The sequence below is a fragment of the Apus apus genome, chromosome 6 (genome assembly GCF_020740795.1).
Source record: "Apus apus isolate bApuApu2 chromosome 6, bApuApu2.pri.cur, whole genome shotgun sequence".
Lineage (NCBI taxonomy): Eukaryota > Metazoa > Chordata > Aves > Apodiformes > Apodidae > Apus > Apus apus.
The window spans coordinates 6,134,513-6,159,687 of NC_067287.1; the positions used below are offsets into that span (position 1 = coordinate 6,134,513).

At 43.1% G+C, this 25,175-nt stretch overlaps 1 protein-coding gene across 1 annotated transcript in view; it reads left to right on the forward strand.

Moving 5' to 3' along the window:
- The first annotated feature begins 7,376 nt into the window (after positions 1-7,376).
- The window catches only part of NXPH2 (neurexophilin 2), a 36,060-nt gene continuing 18,261 nt past the window's right edge, over positions 7,377-25,175 (forward strand). The window contains exon 1 of the mRNA XM_051623682.1: positions 7,377-7,685. Within this exon, the coding sequence (XP_051479642.1) occupies positions 7,632-7,685 (54 nt within the window). The 5' untranslated portion in view covers positions 7,377-7,631. The remainder of the gene's footprint in view (positions 7,686-25,175) is intronic.

Here is a 25,175-nt window from a genome sequence, read left to right on the forward strand (position 1 = left end):
AGAAATTAACTGATGAAATAATGTATCTATTTATTAAGAGGAAAACATTAAAAATTCTGAAGGTGGGAAAAAACATCATCAATGCAGGGACACTGCCCTCAGATGCTGTGATTGCTCTGTGTAGATATTTTGTGTTGCAATAACTCTAGCTAGTCTGGCTTCTAAAACCAATTTTATTTAATAGTTCTTTTTACCTACTTGCAAATAACTCATTTTCCTTTCAAGCAGAATTTTCATGGTTACTTTTTCTCATTACTCTGTCTTCAAAAATCTTTTCCATATTCCTGTTTTGACATGTCTAGCCATAGTTTATAAACGTTGGAAGTTTAGTTATTCTAGTAAATGATAATACATCTAGTAGATTTTAAAATAAAAAGTGTGGGGAATTGGAGCAATCTCAGCTTTCTATCAAGTGTTAAGCACTATCTTAAATTAGCATTACTCTATGCCTAGAGTGTTCCTTGCACTTTGACATAGGAACATATCAAAATATAGTGAGTGATACAGCAAATTAAATGGATAACCTGTTTCACCTGACACAGTTACTCAGTTCAAGAAAGTTTCTCTGTTCAAGATGTTTATAGGTGACTGAAGTTGGGGAGATGCTGAAATGCTTTATTGAAAAGGACTTCAGTACAGGCTGCAGCACTTCCCTGAATGGGAAATACTAAGACATTTTATTCACAAAACTAAATACATAAATAAATACATTATTAAAAAAAACCCACAACACAACAAACAACAACAAACAAAACCAAACAACCAACAAAAAAAAAACCCAAACCTCAAAAAAAAAAAAAAGCCAAAACAATCCAAAACCAACCAACACACCAAAACCAAAACAAAGCTGCACAAATAACATACATTTCTTGTGACTAATACAGCTGAAATACTGCTAACTGTTCCTCACATAATAAAATACTATTATTAATGGGAATATATATAAGCCAAAAAAATCGTTGAAATGTTAATTTTGGTCCAATCTCTCAAAAAGCAGGAAGATCAATCACCAAAGTGTCCTTTTGTATCAATTCCTTTAATATTTGCTCAGGTATTTTGCCCAGCATTAGACTAGGACTAACAATTACTGACTTCTGGATGTTTTTATTCATTAATTCATGTGCATAAAAAGGTCTAAACTGTATTGATTAACACTATTGCATACCTCTCAGTTTTAATTAGTGACCTGCTCTCAACAATCTTCTTCCAGTGGTGTCAGCAGGTCTACTAAATGTTTTTCTTCATCAAAAGGTTTTATTTGTCTGTAAGATTTGATCTGGATGTGCCTGTGTATTTACTCACAGATCTGTGCTCATTGGAAAACTGTCTGATACTTCCCTTGCTTGGCTCTTTTAACTTCTTTGAATATATGTAAACTCTAGGAACTCAAGAGGAGTTGGTGAGTACTGGCAGCTCATGGCTCTTTCAAATGGTTTTCAAGATCAAAAATCAAATTAAAGAAGTACAGAAGGAAAACATCTCAATCCAGTGGTCCCTCATAGCCTTCTAAAACCAGGCTTTAAATCTAAATGTGTAATGAACTGATCTGAGGATCTGAACTGGAGTTTGTTGGTGCTGCAGCACAGGTCCATTACCTGAGCTAAAGCAGGAACAGCAAGTAAAATCATAGAACATCCTGGGTTGGAAGGGACCTCTAAAGGTCATCTAGTCCAACCCCCCTACAATAAGCAGGGACATCTCACACTAGAACAGATTGCTCAGAACTCATCAAGCCTGACCTTGAATGTCTCCAGGGATAGGTCCCCCACCACCTCTCTAGGCAACCTGTTCCAGTGATCCATCACCCTCATAGTAAAGGACTTTTTCCTAATGCCCAACCTCAATCTACCCTTCTCTAGCTTGAAACCATCACCCCTCGTCCTATCGTTACATGCCCTTGTGAACAGCTCTTCCCCAGCCTTCTTACAGGCTCCTTTCAGGTCCTGGAATAGCAGTAGCAGGCTCTTATTCTCTATTTAGAGCAGTCACTACAGAGAAACCCAGTACACTCGCTGCACTGAGAAAAAGACTTTGTGTCTAACCCAAATTAACTGATGGGATAGAAAATTCCAGTGGAGATGCAATCTCTGTTTCAAGCCAAGCTTACAGGTCAACTTAAAGACAACTGAGCACCTCAGATAAATGAACAGAAAATTAATAAAGAAAAAGGAGAAGAGAATGGAAAGCAAAAAGATAGAAAGTGCTGCTGTTAATGCAGCTGTAGAGAAAAAAAAAAAAAAAGTGATAAAATTCAGGTTTAAATATTGTTTGAAAGTCATTACATCTAGTGAGACACCAAACTAAAATAGTCTGGCAGCAATGCATGGATTCTGGAGAACAGGAGGACCCAGCAGTACTGATGGGGAATGAGTCAGCTTGCCAAGCCTTCCTTGAGGAAACAATGGTACTAATGTTCCTACATGGGGTGGAGGAGGACAATTAGGTATTGGGGATAAAAAATTGGAAGATGGAACAGGCTTATTTGTTTAGTGTGTAGCTAAGATATTTAGAGAAACTGATTGCAGAAAATTAGCTTGTAATGATTTAAGAAAAACCATCACATAGTTCAAATGAAATTAATGGATAAATAAAACAGGTTTCTAAGTCGGGCTCCTTGTGTCTCAGTGTCAAGTATCTCAGTGTTAGGCTAGGCTTAACTAGATAAAAAATAACTTAATATTTAAAGATAAGCACAGACCACAAAAAAAAAAAAAAAAAAGGCAAAATACTGGTAATAAAAACTAATGTGTTTAATAGAGATCAGAAAGTGTAATAAATTGAGAATCATCAAAATTCATGTGAAAAAGTAGCCAAGATTCTTCAGCCTCATGCAAAAGCAGGTGAAAAGAAAAAAGCCAGAGGTACTTTCTCATTAGGATGAAGAAAGAAATATAGTCTAGGTGTGCCCTCAGATGAATCTCCTGCTTTAGTTTTCAATATGAACGAATATTGTGAATATTAGGGCAAATACAGCTAATACAAGAGGCAGGAGGAAAGGAGGAAATGGGAGAGAAAGTTATAACACTGAGATCCAACAGTTGATCCATTCAGACAAGTGTAGATGCAGAAGTGGTGGCAGGCAATCATCACTCCAGGATTCTGAACTAACCAACACAGGAAACTGCAAGTCAGGGGAAAGAGATTTGTAATAATACTGTAAAAACAGGAATGGTATTTGTGTAGAACAGCAAGTGCAATTCTTATCCCTAAAAATATGGAAAGGAAGAGAAACACAGTATCAGCAAACATGAGCTTTAGAAATCTGCAAAGCTGCTGAAAGCGATTTGCAGGAGGAAGAAAGACTTGGAAACACAGGCAAATTGAAAATGGGGTACATTTTTTGTTTTGCTTGATTTTAGGTTTTTTGTTTGTTTTGTTGTTGGGATTTTTTGGTCTGTTTTGATTTTTTGGTTGTTGTTGTTGTTGTTTTTCCTCAGAAAGGTAGATTATTTCAGGAGGATGAATATTTCATTGCCTGCCTTTGATGGGATTGCTAATTTCCTAGACAAATAAAACAAGAGTTATCTATCAGGACTTGAATCAAAATAGAACTGGATGTTGTATGGGAAAAAAATAGATAGGCTGGAGAATGTTCTTAGGAAAAAGCTGTGAGGAGGGTAAGGTATGATTTAACCAGTTGTATTCAAGGTCTGGAAGGAAATACCTAAGAAGGTTCATCAAAGATTGAGCTTGGGACCAAGACCATTCAAGAAATTAGTTAGCAGTTCCAGCATTAAAATTAGGACCTTGCTACTGAAATATGCTGCTGACACAGAACTTTTAGGCAGGCAGTAGTGGGAAGGATCTGGATAACGTGTTGGAACAACTGAACAACAGAGAGAAAATATAATTGTGATGTGTTCTTGAAAAGGAAAATGCAATAACACCGTGTATCGGAGAATATGTTTCTAACCCAGACCAATTAGGCATGAATGATGTTCCACAAGACTCCTAGCATTCAAATTTGGATGCTCACCCACATTTAAAAAAAGGATTAATTTCAATGGAAAGAGACACAAGTAAAGTTTAACTAGACTAGCACAGGAAATGGAGTGTTATTGCCCGAGAGGGACTGCTTGGCTCATTTCATTAATAAAATTTGAGATGGAATCTGTACCTTATAAAGTTTTTTGGGCTACACCCTGTTAGAAGGAGGAAGAGCAGTTTGTTAAAATAAAGCAGTGACTGTAAAAGGACAGCTGTGTATAAAACCAGATATCAAATATAATAAATCTGAAAAGCAGAAGTTTGAAGGAGGTTTTCAAATGCCAGAGGAGTGCATTTTTTGAACAGCTTCCTAATACAGCATGGGACTCCCCCACTCCTCACTAGCTGATTTAAAGGCAGATATTGAAGAGTTTGCTCAAAGAACCTGTACTTCACTGTCTGCAGTCAAGGGAGATGGAGTGGATGACACAGGCAGCTCTTTCTAATCCAATGTTCCTCATATTTGGAAACACTGTGGGGAGCCTTAGGACTAAGAAGAGCAAGGGTTGATGTCAGTGTTTTAAATTAACTCCAAGGCATGAGATTTGAGAATTGAATTGAGGTTGAATGACAGATGGGCTTGATGCTAATGATAGGTTTTACTTGTTTGTGCTTATAAATTACTTGAGAAAGGAATAAAAATTAGTATTGACTCTGTGCACAAACATTAGAGATCATGTGTTAATCAGGAATTTTTCACTGTCTTGTAGCAGCCAAGATGATTTAGAAAGACCCTGAGCTCTTAGTTTATTTTTTCCACAGCTGGCTCCTCAATCCATTTCCAGAGAGATTAGGATTACTTCCCGTAGTATACAATCAGTATTTCCTGAAATGAACCAAATATTTGTTATTGTGCCTTACAATTAGACCAGAAAAAAAAATTTCTTCTCCATTTAAATGGAGAAGAAAAACTCAGACCTTACATTCTGTTCTTAACCAACACTACCATGACTTTTCTGGGAAGCCATAAAAATAACAATACTACTTATCTCTTACTGTGTGTGGTGCTTTTCATCTTCAAAGAGCTTTACAAATATTTATTGCTAGTTCATCTGGGAAAAAAGTATGATTTAAGGCCAGCTTCTGATAGCTTGTGTGACAAAAGTTAATGTCATTTGAATCGAGTCTTTTTGTATTTAATAGGATAGAACTACAGTACTTTAGTTTAAACACTATTGTTCCCTTAAAAGCCAATTACAGAAATTCAGCTTTCCTTGAATTTATAGAGAGCAGCTTTTCCTTTTTTTCTTAAAAATCTGTCTCAACGCTTCATCCGAATTTAGCCTTCGCAATTCTAATCGCATGACCGTCTTCACAGGCAGCTGCAGAAGGCGCCGGGCCGGGCGGGCGCGGGCGGAGCGGGCAGTGCAGCCCGCCAGCAGCAGATAGCGCTCACGGTGTTCACACGGGCTGCAAGGACCCGACACCGCAGCCAGCACCGCCCTGCCAGCCCGGCACAGCCTCACCTCCTGCCCGCCTGCCTCGCCCGTGCTCGGCTGAGCCAGTAACCGGCTCGTTTTAAGGCGCAATAACATCATTTCGGTACCACAGGAATGAGCATTGATCGATACTAAACGCCTGCGCAGCAGCGTGCGACTGTTTTCCATCCGGGATGCGAGGACAACTTTTGGATTTCAGTTCTAATCCTGTTCTAGAATACTTCATGCTGATCACTCTGTATTAAAAATAAAACCCAACTGTAGCACGATCGGTTGAAGACCACTGAAAGAAACACTTTAAGAGAACTCTCAAATACTGCTGCCCAAAGTAACTTCGTTAATACTCTAATATATCGATTCAACAACCGTTGCTGTTTTCCTGGGGGTTTGTGGTCTGAATCTCTGAGTCTGCTGCAAATTGACCCATGTTAGAGCTGTTTGGTTTATACGTAGCTTCCTTGGCATCTTTTCTGAATCCAAATGAGAGCGTGATGTGTGGCTCGATCGCGCTCACCCGCGTGTCCTGGGACAGCCTGTGTGGAGAGCGAGGAGAGGAACCCGTGGGGTTGAACTCGAGTGACCACAGTCATGGCCTGGTGAAACCACGGCTGCTTTCAAGTGTGATGCAAGGGCGTCTAAAGCTGTGTCCACTGGCAAGGATTTCAGTGGTTTGAAAACACAAAGGCAGCCAGAATGTAACCTGAACACAGACCTAGCAAGAAGATGAGACTGGGCAACCCAAGAGCCGAGAGGAAACTAATCTGCAAACGACAAGCAGGGTTTTGGAAACTTGAAATCGCTACCTCCGCTTCAGCGCCGTGACGGGGAGCTCGCACGTCACGTTCCGCGCGAACTGCCCACCAGCACAGGCCGGCTCTGCCAGCCTGGGCTCAGGAGAATCTGTTTGGGGTCACAGTGCCCGGTCCCGGGCCTGCCGGGCCTGCCGGGCCCAGCCAGCGCGTCCGTCCGCGCCCGGCCTCCTGCGCCCTGGGCTTCACTGCCCCTTCCACGGCTCTCAGTCCTCCAGCTCCCAAGCACGGGAACAAAAGTTTCAGGCCGCTCACGCCCATCTCAAAACCGGGTCCAGAGCGCATTCATTAATTTACGTTATTAAAGGGATACAACCTCAGAGCGACTTCTTCAGCGGCCGGTCCTCCAGCCCCCCCGAGCCCCCAGCACGCTTGGGCGCCGTTTCTCAGGCCCCTCTCCTCCCCGCTCCCCTGTGCAGCCGCTGCCCAGGGACGGAGCCCACCGAGGCGTGATCCCGGCCCCAGCCCGCCCCAGGGGACCCCATCCCCAGCTGACACAGCGGCCCCGGGGCGGCCCCGGGCCGGGCAGGCTGCAGGGCCCGGCCGTCCCAACGCGTCTCTCCTGGCAGCTGGGGAGAAAACACACACGCCGCGCTCCCCCACGCGGGTCGCGGATGCCCACCCGCGTGTGGGTGCCAGGGGGGCAGGAATGGAGCTGTGACGGGGTTGGGGGGGGGGGGCGCGATTCCTATAAAAGCAGGACCAGGGGGTGAAGGTGAAGTCCAAGCCTTGCCCTGCCTCTCCTTTTACAGCTGGTGGGAGCTACCGGCAGCGCTCCCTGAGGGAAGGCAGCGCCGGGCGGCTGCGGCTCCCTCAGGAAAGGCAGCCGGGCCGAGGAGGATCGGCTCCCCCTGGCAGGAGCCGGGCTGCGTCCGGGGGTTCCCACGGCCAGAGGAGCGGCCGCCGCAGCTTTAAACTTGCCGGGGCGGCCGCCCCGCCCGGGGCAGGGTCTCCTCAGCGCCCGGTAGGGACGCGCCGCCCTCACCCCACCCACCCCAAGCGACGGTTCTCCCCCAACTTCGGCCCGGCAGAGCAGCTCCCGGGCCCCGGCAGCACCACGGCAGGCGGCGGGTTCCGGCCGCGGCGTCTGAGGGGACCCCCTGCTCGCCCCGCAGGCGGTGCCGCCGCCTCCCGCCCTTCTCGCCTTCTCCTTCCCGCCCCCGCCCGCCATGGCCGCCCGCGGAGCCGAGCGGAGCGGCAGTGCCGGGCTCTGGCCGCTGCCTGCCAGCGCCCCGTGAGGGGGGACAAGCGGGGCGGTGTGTCCCTGCGCTCAGTCCTGCCCCCCCCCCCCACACACACACCCCCACCCCCTCCTTCCTCCTCCTCCTCCTCCTCTCCGGAGCGGAGATGTGCGAGACCCGTGCGAGGGGAGTCTCCGCCTAGACCGGCAGCCAGGATGGTGCACCTGCAGCCCCTGCCCCTCGTCGTGGTCCAGGGCGTCCTCCAGCTCGTAAGTCTGCTTTCCCCGCGGCCTCCTGCCGCGCACGGCTTCGGGAGGATGAACCGGCTCCCCTTCTGCTCGGGGAGGGCTCCCGTGGCGGCCGGGGCAGCCCCGCGCAGCCCCGCACCGCACCGCGCCGCGCCAGCTCCCGCCGCACCGCACCGCGCCCCGCCGCTTGTTAGCGCGTGTGTTGGGGACGAGGGGCTCGGCTGGGCAGCTCGGCGGGCTCCTTCGGGACGGCGGGGCTCTGGGGTGCCCGGACAGAGGGGTGCGGGGGAGCCGGGGTGGGGTGCCCGGCCCCGGGGTGCGGAGGGCGGGAGCACCCGCCGAGTCAACCCCCCCGAAACTGTTCCCCAGAAAGTTTTCTGCCGTCCTCAGGCTTCTCTTGACGCGCGCACGGCGCCGCGGGTCGACCCGGTGCGGTCCCCCCCGCACCCTCCTGAGTTTCGGCTTCGCTGCTGCGCGGGTTTTGTTCCGTATTTTTAAACCACCCGGCTATGCGTGGCCCAGGCCGGTGTTCCCCTGCGTGTGCCGTGGCTCGGAGCGGGGGGACTGGGGGGCTGAGCTGGTGAGAAGGTGAAGCGCAGACTTCCCAGCTCCAGGCCCTGCGGGAAGCGGCTGGAGGCAGGTGCGGCGCGGGGGGGTCGGGTCTCCTGAACCCGCACAGCGTCGGCTTTGCGGGGCAGCAGTGGCGGAAACCAGCCGTCCTAATGTGCGTGTTGCTGTGGCAGGAGAGGCGAGGAAGAAAGGAACAAAACAAACCCCAGCAGCCCCACCAAACTCTATTTGCAAAATAATCCGGCAGTCTTCACTTTAACAGCTGTAATTAAAATGTTATTTTGAAATTGGGGGGGGGGGGGGAGAGGAGGTTTGGATTCGCTTTGGTTTTTACTCCCATAATCATCTCTGATTCGTGCCGCAAAACTTCTGCCTCTCCCCCCCAGATGCCTTGTATCTGAAAGTTGGGAGTCAATAGGGAGCGTGTAAATAAACCTTGAAGGGATTAACCACCCTCCTTAAGAGCCGGAGTCTAATGTTACAGCGTGAGTTGATTGATTAGTTTCTGAGGGAGCTTATGTCACATTCTAATCCGGTTTTTGGATTGAGCCTATCGTGTCATGTTTTTTTGCTCCAGCACTTTTATCACGGCAGTGGAGCAGCGAGCTGCAGCCCGGCGATAAGGCGCGCGTTCCTGTCACACGCGATCCTTTCGGACAATAAAAGGCATTTTGTGACATTCCTCACATTCTTGCAGCCCCGTTTCCCGCTTCAACGAGAGGTGGGGAAGGGGTAAGCGGATGGCCAAGTTGCTGAGCGAAAGAGAACTTAAATCAAACCGCTCCTTCCTCACACCTGCAGCAGCCTCTCTCACCCACCCGCACCTTCCTTTCCGCTTGCTTCTACAAAGAGCAAAGGGGATCGATTGCTGCTTGTGTCGAGAGGGATCGGCTTTGTTGCACGGTGTTCCGGGGGTGACGTTGGGAAGTTGTTGGCTGTGGGTTTTGCATGCCTGGAGTGAAGGCTGACTTACAGGAGCCAAGTTTCTGGTCTTGAACCAAACAAAAACCACGCGTAGTCAGTGCAGGTTTCCAGGTGGACGTGGCACTCGGCTCACCCAGGAGTATTCCTTTTTCTCTGCACTCTTGGGATACCAACCAGCAAAGTTCGGGAGTAAATTAGTTTTATAGCTCACATGAATTAGTTTAAATAATTCATTCAAGCCAAGTGAGAACGTGTGAGATTTTTAAGGCATTTTAGGTGTACCTTTTAATGCTAGTCTGTTGCTGAAAAGTTGTGTAAAGACATTTTGGCATACTGTTACCAGAACTTCTGGTTAACATCTGGTTAAAGTTACAGCTTATTATCAGTTGAGTTTGGAAATATTTGATGCCAGTGGTAATGCACTGAATTCAAGTCTCTTGTACTATTCTTTATTCTCTGGCCAGTATTTGGAGTGACTGATGGCTTCATGGAATCTAATTAGCAGTTTTAGCAGGCAGGCATTGGTGGTACTAATTCTTAACTTTTTTTTTACTTTTTTTTTTAACCAAAGAGCAAGGTGGTTAGTATTAATACAATAGTAAAGGCTCAATATTTCAGCCAAGAAAGAAAAGACTGTGGGTTTCATTGCTGCAATACAGCAGCATTCTGGTAACCCAGAAATGCTGCCATAAAACTGTTTTATGAAATCAGAGATGTGAGATTGCAAAATGTTTTGGCACTGCATTTTAGGGAAGGTAGAAGTCCTTTTTTAATTAATAAATAAATAAAATACAGATTTAACTTCAAACACTTACTTGGCTTTCAAAGTGTGGTGTCTAGTCGCCTGCTTTTTAAAGATGCACAAATATAAAGTAAAAACCATTTTAAAACTTGACAAATTTGAGGAGGTGCTAAAAATGATGGCAGACAATCTCACTGTCTATATTTTATACCTAGTATTGCTCAATCAGGAGTTCATGTTTAGTACTTTATGAATAGAGCATGTATATTTGTAGAATATTCTTGGATTATTACTTTGATTAGTAGATGGTGTCCCAGGATGCATGCAGTATGAGCACACATATATTTCTTAAACTACTTTGCATTTTTTGTTGTATCAAACAGCAAGGAAGCCTGCTGTTGAGTTAGATTGAGGTGTTTACTTGCTTCTTTATAAATGTATTCATTTTAAAATTCAGGTTTACCTTAGTTGTCAATAGAGACCAAAACAGTAATTTGCAATGCACAGCCAGTACTTCTCTGGGCTGTTATTGATAAGAACAAACATTGTTGTGTTGTATTCTATTATCATTAGCAGGTGCTCTTGCTTTACTGTTAATTTTCAGTAAGCTTTTTCAATTGTCACATAATTGCTGGATGGCCTGTTAGTTATTTCTTTATAAATAATGGAGTTCTACATGTTGTAGATTGAAAAGACTGAAGTATTATTAGTATTATATGGTTTATAGTATGCCTGCTAGTGTTTTGTTGGTTTAAAATGCCTTAAAGAGAGAAGGGATTTCTGCTACTTCCTTGGGAATATTATTTTTCCCTTTAAAGAAATCCTGTTTAAAAAATTAAAAAGTAAATACCCAGTCATTTCTTTTCATGGTATGAATTTGCCACTTTAAAAATGTCATGTGTCACAACATTGTTTAAAATGGCTTTTATAGGGTTTCCAAAATGTTTGAGATTTCCCCCTTTAAGAAATAAAGAGGGAAAGAAAAAAAATAAGGGCCGTATGTAGGTTTGGAATGAAGAAGCTGAATTTGCTTTAGCTTCTGATATTGAGTAGAGACACAGTTTTTCTTTGTCTGGGGAAGGTGCAGTCACAGACAGGACCTGTGGTTCTTCTGTAGGGCAGTCATCACCTTAACTGCTTGTTTATTTCTGCATTTTGCAGTCTGAAATTAAGAAAGGATTCTCTAGTGCCTACACCTAAAGTTGTGTCAGCATTCCAATCAAGAATCTCTTCTAACATTCTCCCTGGGCAGAGTTGTCACCATGGTTATATACCATGGAATCAATTATTTTGCAAACCCTTAAAGCAGTTAATTTTTCCAGTAGTTTTTGTATAGGTGAGAAATAATGGGGGGAGGGGGGGAGACAAAAATACGATACTGTAGGATTTTTTTCTCCATAGAGATTGAAGTGTAACATTTGATGTGAGGAAAGTTCAGTGACAGATTATGTTTATCTTTGGACTTTTCAAGGACTGAAAATTTTGCATATAATGAAAAATTATTTCTCGGACGATTAAGTAAAAATTTTTACAGACTTTTTTTTTTAAGTTACACAACTTGAGCTGAAAAGAACATTTATAGTACAAAACGTTGCTTCAAATGCAGAAATTGCTTGAAAACTGAGATAAAGCTGCATTTCCATTTAAAATAATTACACCACGTGAGCTGAAGAAACACAGAATGATGTTCTTCCTGGTTACTTTCTTTTTGTCTCTGTAGCTCTGCAGACCTGGTCTGCACAACTTGCCCTTGCAGTGAGAATCAGAAATAGGCACCATACAAAACTCTCAGCTTTGTTTTAGAAAGGAAAATATTTTCCTCATCATCTTGAAGCACACAGATCAAATTCCATCCCTCTTAGTTTCAGGGAGAACTTTGCCACAAAACAGACTGGGCCAAACACTTCATTTGGATTATTTTGGTATTTTTTCTTTACAGTGGGTATTGTGAGCCTGTATCTCATTCTTGTGTAATAAAGTCATAGAATCATAGAACTAGTCAGGTTGGAAAAGACCCTTGGGATCACCAAGTCCAACCATCATCCCTACTCTACAAAGTTCTCCCCTAAACCACGTCCACCAACACCACATCCACCAACATCCAAACGACCCTTAAACACACCCAGGGATGGTGACTCCACCACCTCCCTGGGCAGCCTATTCCAGTCTCTAACCACTCCCTCTGTGAAGTAATGTTTCCTCATGTCCAATCTAAACCTCCCCTGTTGCAGCTTGAAACCATTCCCTCTTGTTCTGTCAAAGTGATAGACTTAACCCAAAGAATGCTGGCAGTTGGAGGTTGAAGACAGCTCAGCAAATGCTGGTTTCAGCAGTTTGAGGATTTATTATCCTGAATGAGGAGCCATGTGTTGAGGTGGATGGGGCTTGGTTTAGCTCGCACGGGAGGTTAACATGCAGCACTAAGCTCTACTTGTCCTTGTGTCACGTCTTTTGACCTAGTTCTGTAGAACTGGTCACTGATATTTTTCAGTTTATTGGCAGGTTGACTGGGGCACAGAGAGGTTCCTATTCAAAATCTGTACAGCAAGCCTGTCTGCCTGATGTCTGCTAGACCACAAGATACCCCAGGCTTCCCTAGCACAGAGCAAGTAAAATCCCAGTCTCAAGTCTTTCCATCTGTATTTTTTCTGCCACTGTAAAGCACTTTGAGAGCCAAATGTTGGGGATGTGTGATAAGTGCTGCTCCAAGTGAGCCTTGGTGTCTGCAAGTAGGGAGCTCTGGCACGGGAGTCAAAAGGGTACAAAAGCAGAAACCTCTCACTGGTCTGGCCTTTCAAGGCATTAAGACCCAGAGAGGTGCAGCTCTGCTCTAGGTGCACCAGAGTCCTCATAAACTGTTGAAAATTTTACACTGAATCAGCATTCACAAACAAAAATATCCAAGGAAAAACAAGAGCTGTTGAGCATGGCCAGTGCTGGTTTGTGGCCTGTCACATGTGGGTGACATGTCAACCTGCCTTTGGCCCAGGTATTGAGTAAGACGTGGTCATTCTTGGGCAAGTCTGATAAATAGCTGCCATAGGAGAGATCAGTGCTGGTCTATGCTGAAGGGTTTGTAAGACAGAAGCTGTCATTCCATAGGTGCAGTCAGATCTTGGTCAGAAGTGGAGCAAGCACAGGTGCTCAGGGAAGACTGTCACTGAGCCTCTCACACGCACTTGTCAATGTATCAAAACCAAAAGCACTGAGAGAAAAAGGAAGAAATTTTTGCCTTTATCACAAAATTGCGGTGATAACTGACTATTTAAAAGCTCCACAGAACAGTGCATTATCTCTTTTAGTCTGTTTACTAGTCCTGGTTTTTGCCCACATTTTTAACTCACCGCTTTGCTGTACCTATTTTGAAGCAAATATGCCAGCCTTGAACTTTTACTAGATCTGATCTTGTAGAGCTGAAAATAGGAAAGTGAAAGCTTCTTTTCATATGGCTATTTAAATTAATCCTGAACTTAATTTCCAAACATCCCATTTTGGGGCAGCTTTGGCCTTTCACTTCAAATCTTATGTTTTTGTATATTTCCCTAAGCCCATTCATTGCTCCCATTTCTTTCTTTCAATTTCCCACCATGTTTGTACCTCTAGTTTATGTTATTTGTTTAGGTAGTTAAAGAATCAAAGAAAAGAATGGTTGGACCTACTAGGTAGGTGTAGGCTCTGCTTCCAGCAGAGCATCACTACTGTTCAGTAAGTTCATGAGAATTACGTTTCACCCTCTTTGAGTCCCTTTTCCCCCAATTTAGCACTTGTGATAGATGCAGGTTTTATCTGATTGTCTATATTAATCCCATTTATCAGTTGTTCCCTTGGAACTCAGTTCAGAAACTATTATTGTACCTTTGTAGCAGTGGAAATGTGCTGGCATCTGTGCAGAGTTGTGCAGCGTGGTCGTGCCTGCCCGTCGAGGCACACTTGGGATACACCCTGCATTAAATGTAGGGATGGAGGAGCCTCAACAGGAGCCTGCACCTTGCAGCAGGACTCCTCACAGCACAGAGCACAGCCTGGAGCCCTAATCTTCACCTGTCTCCCAGATTCCACATACCAGGCGCTTGGGGTGCTGGAAAAGCTATGGGTTCTGTGAGGAAGTACAGGAATTGTCAGCACTCTGTCAGGTCACTGTGAGATGGAACAGGGAATGGATGAGCTTCTGGATTATTCCCACACAAAAAGCTTTGCAGCCTGCAGGTCAGGACTTGGAAAACAGCATTAATCCCTTTCCTGTAGGGAATCTCCTTGTGGGCTGGTGTTCTGTGTCAGCTATAAGCGCTGTTGCAGTTAACAAAGAGATTCAAGGAAACAAATTAAGAGTGGAAAGGAAATAAAGGACTATGAAGATGAATTCACAGTTAAGACTAAGTAGTTTTGTCCTTGCAACTGAAATTTCTGTGCTGGTATGATGTTCTGCTCTCCCTGGAATGGCAGCACTCACTATAATACAGAATTTGAACGACTTGACTAATTTAAAGTAAAATGAAAGAGCTTTAAGAGCTGTAGTTCTTGAGATAGGTTTTCTCTTTGTTCCAAATGGCTGGTAGTAATAGAAGCTATTATTAGCAGGGAAGTGAAAATTAAAGAATAGGGAGGAATAAAAAATAAAACTAATGTCTCTAAAATCAGTTTTTATGTGCATTGGGACCAATTATGGTTATTGTGGCATTACAGTGCAGAACTGAGCTTACCTTGAATGCCCCGATTCTGCTTTTCCAGATCCAGCATGTTTGATTTATGTTTATGATCAATGATCCACTGAGAATTTCCTGACTTAATAATACTTGGATTTGGTGGTGACCACATATTTCTAATACCATGAATCACCAGTATAAACATAACCTTAATTTCATGTGGCTGTACCCATTATCTAGTAAAATAAAACACTGTGCATAGAAGTGCTTCTATATTTGCTCTTTTATTATGTAGATTTAAAGGCTTTTTACGGTTCTGATGGAGAAGGAACTGGCTGTACTTGAGGCTGACCTAAAGAAAAATAGTACTGAGGCTTAGCTGAGGGAATAAGAGGTGAATATGAGAGAGAGGGAGATGATGGAAATAAAACAGCCACCTGGGCAGGTGGAGGGAGCCTGAGCAGTTACTGCAGGAAGAGAGGGACAGGCAGTCCAACAGTACCAAGTATTGTTTCCACCATAACACCAAGTACTGTGTGTGAGAGGCTGTGGTGGGTCTTTCTGCTATTATTCTTCCCATTGGAGAGAATGCAGATGTGTGATTTTCTTGCAATCTGCCCATCAGCAGGGGAACGCACAGAAAAATTGAGCTCTCTGACATGGTCCATCTCTTTGACTGTACAAGTGCAAGGATCTGGTGATTGTCACGAGCAGCTCTGGGTACTATTCCTGTTTTCATTCCATTAAGTGGGATGGGGAACCTCAGAGCTTGACAGCCGAGGTGGGTAAAATACGGGACCTCAAAGTTAGTCTCCTCTAAGGCTGCTTGGCTCTTTTCTCCTCTCAAGCACTTGCTGCTTGCTTCTGTTGTTCCTTACATGTGTTTGGAAAGTTGGAACTGCTGTTCCCTGGGGGGGCTTAGAGGCTCTCATTGGCCAGTGTTTTTCCTCAAGCCTTCAGATGTAGCTGTTAGTAATGACTGTGTTCCTTCACCACTGGAAGCCTTAACCACACAAGGTATTCCCATGTTGAATATTCTCCTTCCTCCAGGCAGCTGAATTGTTCTTGCAGGAGGAAACCTTCAGAGGTTGTAGAACAGGAATAGGTAGGTACCAGCAGCTTGACAGTATTCTGTAGTTGGGCTTTATAGTCAAGACATATTACATGTGTGCCATCCTTATTCTGGGAAGCAGAGGGAGCAAAGGCTGGCTCAGTGTAACAAAATAAAGCCCCAGGGAATGTTTCTCAGCTTCACCTTCAGTCAACCAGAAGAATATTCTGCAGAGCAGAACTGACCCTCTCCTTCACTGGCCCGTCTCAATACAGAGGCAAGGAGGAGCTGTGTCAGAGAAGGAACTGACTTCTGGCATGTGTTTACATCCATGTTAAATGGGCTTGTGTTGATTAATGGGACATATTGCTCAGGATTTTTAATCAATTGATATTCAGGTGACACTGCGTATTTTTCCATGTTGACTTTTAGTGCTGCACCACAGGCATTCCTCAGATTAAATTCTAATATATCTACATTTTTATACAGTTACACAATAGTTTGGGGTTTTTTTGTCTCCAAAAGACAATATGTATAATTAAGAGTATTTATTTACAGTACAGTAAACTGTACATTGGTTATAAGTTATCTAGGAGCCATGTATTTGGAATCCAATTAAATTTGGGGTTTGTGCTAAAGAGAATATGTGAATGACATAAAGAAATGGTTTTATCCCTACCCTGAAGTGACACTTTTAGGAGGAAAATAGAGAAAAATCTCCTGAGTATCTTTCCAATATATTTTAATATAATTTCAGGACAAAGTGCAATTATAATGTATTTATTTCATATACTACAGGGCAGAGGTTGCATTATGATGCCATAGTCTGCATGAGTACATGGGAACTCCACTGTACTCCCTTGGTTCATGGGGTTCAACACAATTCCAGTCTAAAAGTCAAATGTGGTGGCACGAATCAGTGCCACTACAACTTGCTGAGAGACCAGAACTGCAAGGTTGAGACCTAAATATGTCTAAGTCACCTTCAGATACAAATGCAGATTTAAATGCAGGAGAAACAACTGTACAACTGCTAGTTGGAGGTCATGCAGACATGGTTCCCATCTGGCAGGAAGGCTAGTAATGCACGTCAGAAACTAAACTCATTTCACATATTTGAGTGATAAATCTGGGGATGATTACAAAATCCTCCTCTTGTGCTTTATTCTGTTACAGTTTCTTAAATCACGCTTTTAGTCTGGAGCCTCGTTGGTTTAAAAGCAAATAAATATATCTCCAGGATATCCAGAAACAATAAAAAAGAAAAAGTCAGGAAGCAGTATCTTAAATAATTTAAAGATGACACTTCAATCTTCACAGTTCTTTTTTTTTAAGGTTAAAACACTGTAGCAGCTGGAAAGGGCTGCTGAATCTGATCCTAAATTGCCAGCAACAGGGACGTTTTCAGAGTGACATAGTGTGGAGCAAGGGAGGAGTGAAGTCCAGTCTTTCTTTTCAGTGTGCCAGGGAGAAGGCTAAAGCCTTTGTTGTTTTCCACTCATTAAACTAATAAAATGCTAATCAGCTTTGTGAAAGATTCACAGTAGGTAATGTTACCCCTGTCACTGTGGCACCACTGAAAAGTTATCAGGTGTGTTAGACTGAGCCACTTCAAATTAGTTGAGCGAAACACTTGTATGTGACAATAACTAAACTGCACTTTACTGTCTTTTGAAACAGATTAATTTTTGTCCGTTGACTAATTTCAATTCAGTGGCCATTTGAGGCAAGGAAAAGTCTGATATAAAACTCCTGATCATGTTGGGACAAATCCTGTGATGCAGATGGAGCTGTATGCCAGGCTCCATCCTGCCGCTGAGCTGCTGTGGAGTTTACAGTCATCAGATTAGTCCTCCAGTACTGGAAACATCCATTTGCAAGTTAATTTTGAATCAAACTGCAGTGTCTTCTGTGCTGAATGACAAATCCACCAGTTTCCTCCACGTTCCCTGGATCTGCACTCTGCTGTAGGGAAGTCTCTGGCCCTCTGGGGAGCTTTTTGCAAGCTGTACTCTGCTGTGAGCTGCCTGCTTTTCACCTCTTCTTCTCCCTCCTTGCCTGCACCATCCTCATGAAGGTTTTTCCAGAAGAGGATGCTCAGTTCCTCTGGGAGAAGTATTGACTTCTGCACATTTCCTTTTCTTCCTAGAGATCCCTGCCTGATCCAAAGTAAGGTAGCTAGGACCAGGTAGAAAGACTATCTTCTTACTGCCCAGTAGAAAAAAAATACTTTAACTTTGTTTTTTAATGCAAAACATAATGTATTTGTACAAGGAACAAATTAAATAGTGAGAGCCACCTTTCCAAAATTTATTAGTGGTCATTAGTTCTCCCCCTGCTGACAGGTATCCATCCACACTCTCTAGTAGTGGATCAGTCCAAAGGCTATATCAACTTGGAATCCTAGGTTATATCATGTACTTCTAGAGTGCTCCCATTTAAAACTGTCCCATTTTAAGCTCAGTTGTTACAAGGCAGAATATGAGTGGATATCCACTATTAAAACAGTGGACTTGCACATGATGTGGGGGCTATTTTTTCAGAAGGAAGTTTTACAGAACTGCAGATGCTACAGACACTGCAGATCACAAAATCTCAGGGGTTGGAAGGGACCTTGAAAGATCATCCAGTCCAACCCCCCTGCCAGAGCAGGGTCACCCAGAGCACATCACACAGGAACGTGTCCAGGCAGGTTTGGAATGTCTCAAGTGAAGGAGACTCCACAACCTCTCTGGGCAGCCTGTTCCAGTGCTCTGTCACTCTCACAGTAAAGAAGTTTTTTTCTGAAGTTTACATGGAACCTCCTATGTTCCAGTTTGCATCCATTGCCCCTTGTCCTGTCACTGGACATCACTGAAAAAAGCCTGGCTCTGTCCTCCTGACACTCCCCCTTAACATATTTGTAAACATTGATGAGGTTGCCCTTCAGTCTCCTCCAAGCTAAAGAGGCCCAGCTCCCTCAGCCCTTCCTCATAAGGGAGATGTTCCACTCCCTTAACACTGCTCTATTTTTCTGAAAAGAATATTTTTCCCTTCTGACACCCTCTCCCTATAAAGGTCTTGCTGTGGCAGTGAACTCTGTTGTACCTCTTGGTCTTGATCTAAATTTTATGCAGCAAACTGCTTTCCCACCACATAAGTATTCTGGGGGCACAGAAGGGTTTTTGTTTCTTTACTCTTTCTCTCCTTCCCCCTAGAAACCAAAATCCTAGGGTTTTTTTGTCTACAGCATTTCTGGTGAAATGATGGCTGATGTTTCTGCTTAAAGTTCTGAAAAAGTGGGAGAGCCATTCTCATCTGTCTCACTATGAGCTTCCTCTTTTTTTTCTTCTCACTAAAACTCAGTATCCAGTTCCTGGCACCTAACTGAAGCTTTCTTAAAATAATACCGAGGTAGTTGAGTGTCTGATAGGAGAATAAGTTCAGTGTTGAGTTAGGACCTATTTGATTTAAAGTAAATGAAATGCCTCTAAATGTAAGAATGAAATCCCATGACATACCTCATATTGGGATCTATTTTAATGGTATTCACCCCATAATCCTTTTGTTTAGATATGCATGACCTAAGTATTATCAGCAATGGACAGCCTAACTCTGCTCTGAGTAGGGAATTTAAAATCCACATTTTATTTAACAAAACCTTTTTGTGGATATTGAATGGGATCTGTTATTCTGCTCACTTAAGACTGGAAGTTCAGTGTTGCTGTTTTTAATACTTCATGTTGAACAATGAGGGGAGGAAAGAATGAATTTTAAAAAGCTAACAGTATTTGTGATGACTAAGACTACTATTCTGCAGGAATGAGTTTGCAACATTCTTTCAGTGAGCAGCACAGTTACATTTTTGGTGTAATAAAAGGATTCATATGGTGAAAAATACAAATATAATAGGTATTGTATCTTCCTTGGGTTTGGATGGATTGGATTGTCTTGTCCAATTCAGATTAACTACTAGATTTCTTTTTCATTGATGTCAATAAAGCTTGTAACTGTGAAGGGGATTCAACTTTATGTTCTATTTAGATATTAAAGCTATAGTCCTGGTAACATAAACCAGTAGTCACTTAACAGGCTCGTCCCGTGCCAGTTATATTAATATCCTTCTGTGCATTCAGGGAATATTGAGATAAACTGGTCTGTGAGTAGGTGTTAATAAAGCCTGCTCTAGTATGAATATGTGCCCTATGACCCGATTTCTGTGTCACCCACTACAATTATTTAGTAAAAATCTAATTATCCTTGAGATCACCAGTTCTGTCAGATCTAATTGAAGTGCACAGAATGGTTGAACAGTTGTTGGAGTGAGACTGACATGCAGCAGACAGCAGCAACATCATAGGAAACCTGATTTTCTTAGGAAATAGGCTAAAATAGTATTAGAAATTAGTCTGAAAGTCAAAACACACCTGCATCCCAACCAGAAGTTCAGCAGGACTTCCTGGAGTGGCCACTCTACTTGGTTGTTGTTTTGTAGACATTTAGGGGCTACAAGAGATGTTTTAGTATTTCCTTGGCTGTAATGAAAACGTGAACTACTGCATAATTCATTGGGTTCAGGCTCCTCTTCAGAAAACTCAACTGGAAAAGGAGTAATCAACTTTAGGGGGGTAAGAAATAAAGGTGTGGGTTTTTTTCCTCAGTCTTCAGTTTGCGAATAACAACTAAATGTGGTCAGAAATTTTATTACATTTCTGGAAACCACCAAGTCATTACAAGGTAGCACAGGAATTCTCTCTGTCATAGGTTTGCATTAAACACCTGCAATTTGCATATGGTACCTGAGCATGGGATTCAGCAAACTCCCCACAAAGAAGGGAGACACTTAGCAAGGTTCTGAGAAGAAAGGAGCAGTAGCTTAAAATATATCCCTTTTAGTCTCCCTCTGGGTTGCAAGGATGCCTTCTGTCACTTAGACTAGCAGGCTTTTTAAAGGAAGCTGGTTAGCCTAAGATAAAACAGCATTTAATGACTAATTAATAAATAGGTGATAATATCTCCATTCTCTCTGTGCAAATAAGTCAGTGCTTATCCCCTAATTAGGGTAGCAGAAGGGAAAGTGAGCCTGCATCTCTCAAAACAGTATCAAATATACCATGCTAGACAGTGTTCTAGAGGAGGGTGCTCAGTCCCTGCCCTCAAATGGACTGAGAGCTGCTGGCATCTCCCTTTGGGAGGAAGAGAGGGAATAAATATTAATTTATTCTTCTTTTTTCTTTTTTTTTGGCAGTGGGATATGTATGTTCCAATTCAGTGGCAGCAGGAAAGTGGCTTTCCTCTCAGGCCTACCAGAAGATGTACTTGCTCCTGCAAGGAGACGTTGGATTAAAAAAAAAAATAAAAGGCAGGGGAGACATAATTGAAAGCATTTTTCTCTCTTTCTTTGACCTTAGTCAAATGTGTGTGAAAAACGTGTCCTGGGTTAGATCCTTGAACAGAAATTGATGAAAGATTGTCTAGACTTGCAGCCTGAGAACACCCATAGGTGGGTCAGGAGCTCAGGTGCATTCTAAAACATAAGGAATACTTGAGTCATGCATCTTTCAGTGTGGTTTTATATGTTAGATTTAGTACCTAGGCATCCATCATGGACCTGTGGAAAAACTGCACTTGCTGTCTCTTCTGAGCTCTTCTGTTGTTTACTCTGCCAGATGGATCACAGGACAAGCTATCCCATCTCTTCCTGTGATGTAGGATTGCTCATGCTGAATGCTTCCTACTATTCTTCCTTAATTTTTTTAGAAGGTCCCATGGTAATCCCTAAGATGTTTCCCAGCTGACAGTAACATATTGTTTAGTAAGTTTTTTCCTAATACTATACACAAAGTTTTCCTAATTCCTTCCTGCTTTGCTTAGCTCTCTTCTTTTCTCTCACCCTTGAGACACTTTGCTTTAGGCTGCATCATTTGCCTGTTCCTGGCGATCTTTTCCTCAAAGAACTACAAAGTTAGCACTGTGAGTCACAGCAAGTCCTGCCTCTTTGCTACTGATCATGTGTGTTTGGAGTGACTTCTGGTTTTTTTGATTCCCTCTTCACAGAACATCTTAATGCAAAAATAGCCGCAGTGCTCACCCTACTTCTTAGGGTTAAGAGATACCATCTAAGCATACAGGAATTTTTGAGAATTTAGCAATTTTGCAGATGAATTGTTTGGGTTCAGGAGGAAGGTGCTGTACTTTAAATAATTATTTTGGAACGTTCAAACTGCAATGTTTTCACTACCAATTTTCTTTATCCATCTCTGGACACACTATCTAGTTAGTTTGCTGTTGCTTTTTCCAGCAGTCAGCCCATGAGGATGGGACACTGTGTCCTGTGTGCATATATTCTGAAGATGGGAATTCCGTGACTGTATTAGCACCATGCACAGCACCAAAAGGTAGGATGGGCAGTTACGTGGCTTTGCTCACCTCAGAGCTCAGGGAGAACATTCTTGTACCTTGCCAGACACATTACCAGTCTCCTCGCTGTGTCACTTCTCCTGCAGGTTCTTCAGGGGGGTGCCTTTTGCTTCATGTACAGGGCTGAGCACACATCAGTGCTCTGAGTAAATGCAGTAGTGGCTGAAAGGAGCAATAACAGCAGGAATTCCACATAAACAGATTGTATACCTAAATATTTTGCTCAGTCTCTAGTTTCTCATTAAAGAAATACCTCATGAGTTCCTGAGGGACAGGTTTCTTTGCAAGCAGTGACAACCTTGGCAACTGTCAATGTGTAAGAAAAACTTCTTGAAAGAGGCTGCAAAAAGCATCAGGTGTTGTGTTGCTATAAACCTTAAATTACGTCAAATTTCCTGTTCCTGAAAGAAATACATTTGGAGTAGTCTGTAAAATAGTCTTCTTACTTGGAACCACCAACTATTTCTCACATGAGTCATTGTCTTTAATAGATAAACTTTCCATTAAGAGCTAGAGAAGGTGCTAGTTTTTCTTGCAGTAGTCAGAAATAAAAACAATAAATGTATGGGAGAAATTAATCAGTGTGGTTAGCAACACCAAGGTATGCAGGCCTATCTAAAAAATATAGGCTGTATGGAAACACAAATACATTCAGAGAAGGCTCCAAGTATAGAATTATTGACCCTGGAGGATAAGATAGAAAATAACTTTCCTAGGCTGTACTTTGTCAGTTTTAAATGGTGTTTGCAAGGTGAGCAGTTTAACAGTTACATCCCCCTCAGCAAAGATTTAATAGCAAATGTATTAGAGGTTTTCCTATTGTTTTTTTCCTTTTTAAAATTACACTATTATGAAAGTATATTCATGTTCTATGCATTTATTAATGTTCTGTGAGATAGTTGAAATAAGTGAATCACAGAAGTGTCAGGGTTGGAAGGCACCTCTAGAGATCATCTAGTCCAACCCCCCTGCTAAAGCAGGATCCCCTAGAGCACACTACCCAGGGCTGCATCCAGGGGGGTCTGGAATCTCTCCAGAGAAGGGGACTCCACAACCTCCCTCGGCAGCCTGTCCCAGGGCTCTGTCACCCCCAGAGTAAAGAAGTTTTCCCTCATATTTAAATGGAACTTCCCATGTTCCAGCTTGTGCCCGTTGCCCCTCATCCTGTCACTGGGAACTACTGGAAAGGGTCTGGCTCCATCCTCCCTGCACCCACCCTTTAGATACTTGTAGGCATTAATAAGGTCTCTTCTCACCCTCCTCTTCTCCAGGCTGAACAGTCCCAGCTCTCTCAGCCTTTCCTCATAAGGGTGAAATATAAATAAAATTATGAAAAGATTACTTTTAAGATAAATTCTTCTGCTTACACTGGGGTGTTCTTAAGTCCATCAGTAAAAAAAAAGAAATCTGTTTTCTTCAAAATGCTTTGGAGCACTCATTAAGCCATCTATTCAAGAAGTGCAGTAACTCCAATATGAAGCAGTCCTTGCCTAGCTCTACTACCAAGCAAGGGAGAACAACTCATCCTATGACACATGCAGTGTATGTACATGGAAGACAATGTCCTGGGAAGTTGGGAGATGGAAATTGCCTTTAAAGTCTACTACACCATACCAATGTGACTTCTTTTTCAAGGAGTGTGTACATTTGAAAGGAGGAAAAAAAAAAATAATGGCTAAATTCATTTATATGCTGCCATTCAAAGCCTGTAATTGAGATAATCCATTTTGAGTCCTCTTATTTAAAAAATGAAGCTGCTAGGAATTTTTTTACTTTTTTAATGGATCATATCCAGCATTTTGGCACAAGCATTTCTCTGATGAAGGAAGGAAAGAGACTGTACTGGAAGAGTGGGAGGAAGACGACAGTAGTGCCTTTTCTGGTAGCCATCCTTGCTTAACCTGGGGAAGGTAGCCCTCCCCTCCCAGGGGTACTGCACTGCTGGCCTAAATGTGGGCCTTGCTGCGTAAAAGCACACCAGTAATACTGAGAAGAGGTTGACTTAAATGTCAACTCCATGTCTAATAGCACCACCACTTCAGATTCTTCAAACCCCACAGCAACAACTTGCAACGGTGTATTTTGAATATGACTTCAGGATGAAATCTGAAGCAAAAAAGATTGTTGAAACAACTTTTTTTTTGGGGGGGAAGATTAGTTTTGAGGAGTTTTGTTTACTCTGTGTTTTTCAGCAAACAACATAAAAATTGTCAGTAATGATGGTGGTGAAGAAAATTTAAGTTTGTGAAAACCCTCTGTGAATTCAGTCTATATTAATACAGAAGGACTTCATTTGTACTGACCTCTGGTTAGAGTACAGCCCATTAACCACTACCTTCTAGGCTTGACTCCAGCCACCTTTTCACCCAAGCTGTAGACTGCTTCTCAAGGTGGTCACATCACAGTTTGGAGACAGAGATGCTTGGGAGACTGTGTCAAAAAGTAGCTGATGTTCCTCTGCTCTGTCCTCATCCACAGATCCAGTCTTTTGATAAATATTTGGCAAAAGTTTAGTCAAGCATGGCAAATTTATTAAATCCATGGTAAGTCTATGCTGGCTATTCCCAGTCATCATCTTCCCCTTCATGTGCCCAGATATGACTTTACAGAGGATTTGCTCCATGATTTCCCCAGGGGCTGAAGTGAGTCTGAGCAGCTGGTAATCTGGATTGCTTTTAGCCTTTGTGGAAACCAGTAACTACATTTGCTTTTCTCTTGGTCATCAGGGACATCCTCCCAGTCTCCAAAACCTTTCAAACTTGATAGTAGACAGCCTCATAACACCATCAGCCAGCTCTTTTGGCACAGTTGGATGACACCCACCTACCCCTGTGGACTATGGATGGGTTCAGATTTCTCAGGGGATCCCTCACCCTTCTGTGACTGATAGTAAGGATTATGTAGGGAAATTACATCAAATCAAAACTTCAGGGGACTTGAATTAGTTCCACTTGGTTGTACAAGAGACAAACTCATTCCTTAAGAGTTCAATACTGAAACAGGCACCACTAGTTTTGTTTAGTGATGGATGCTAAATGGTCATTAAGCCAAAATGTAAATATTTGTCTGCAAGGGAATACTTACCATTCACAATTTTTTCTTGAAATTGACTAGCACCTGGTGGTTCACTGCAAGTCTTTTTAGGAGATCTCTGCTTTACTTGCTAGGGTAGGTCTTGAGTT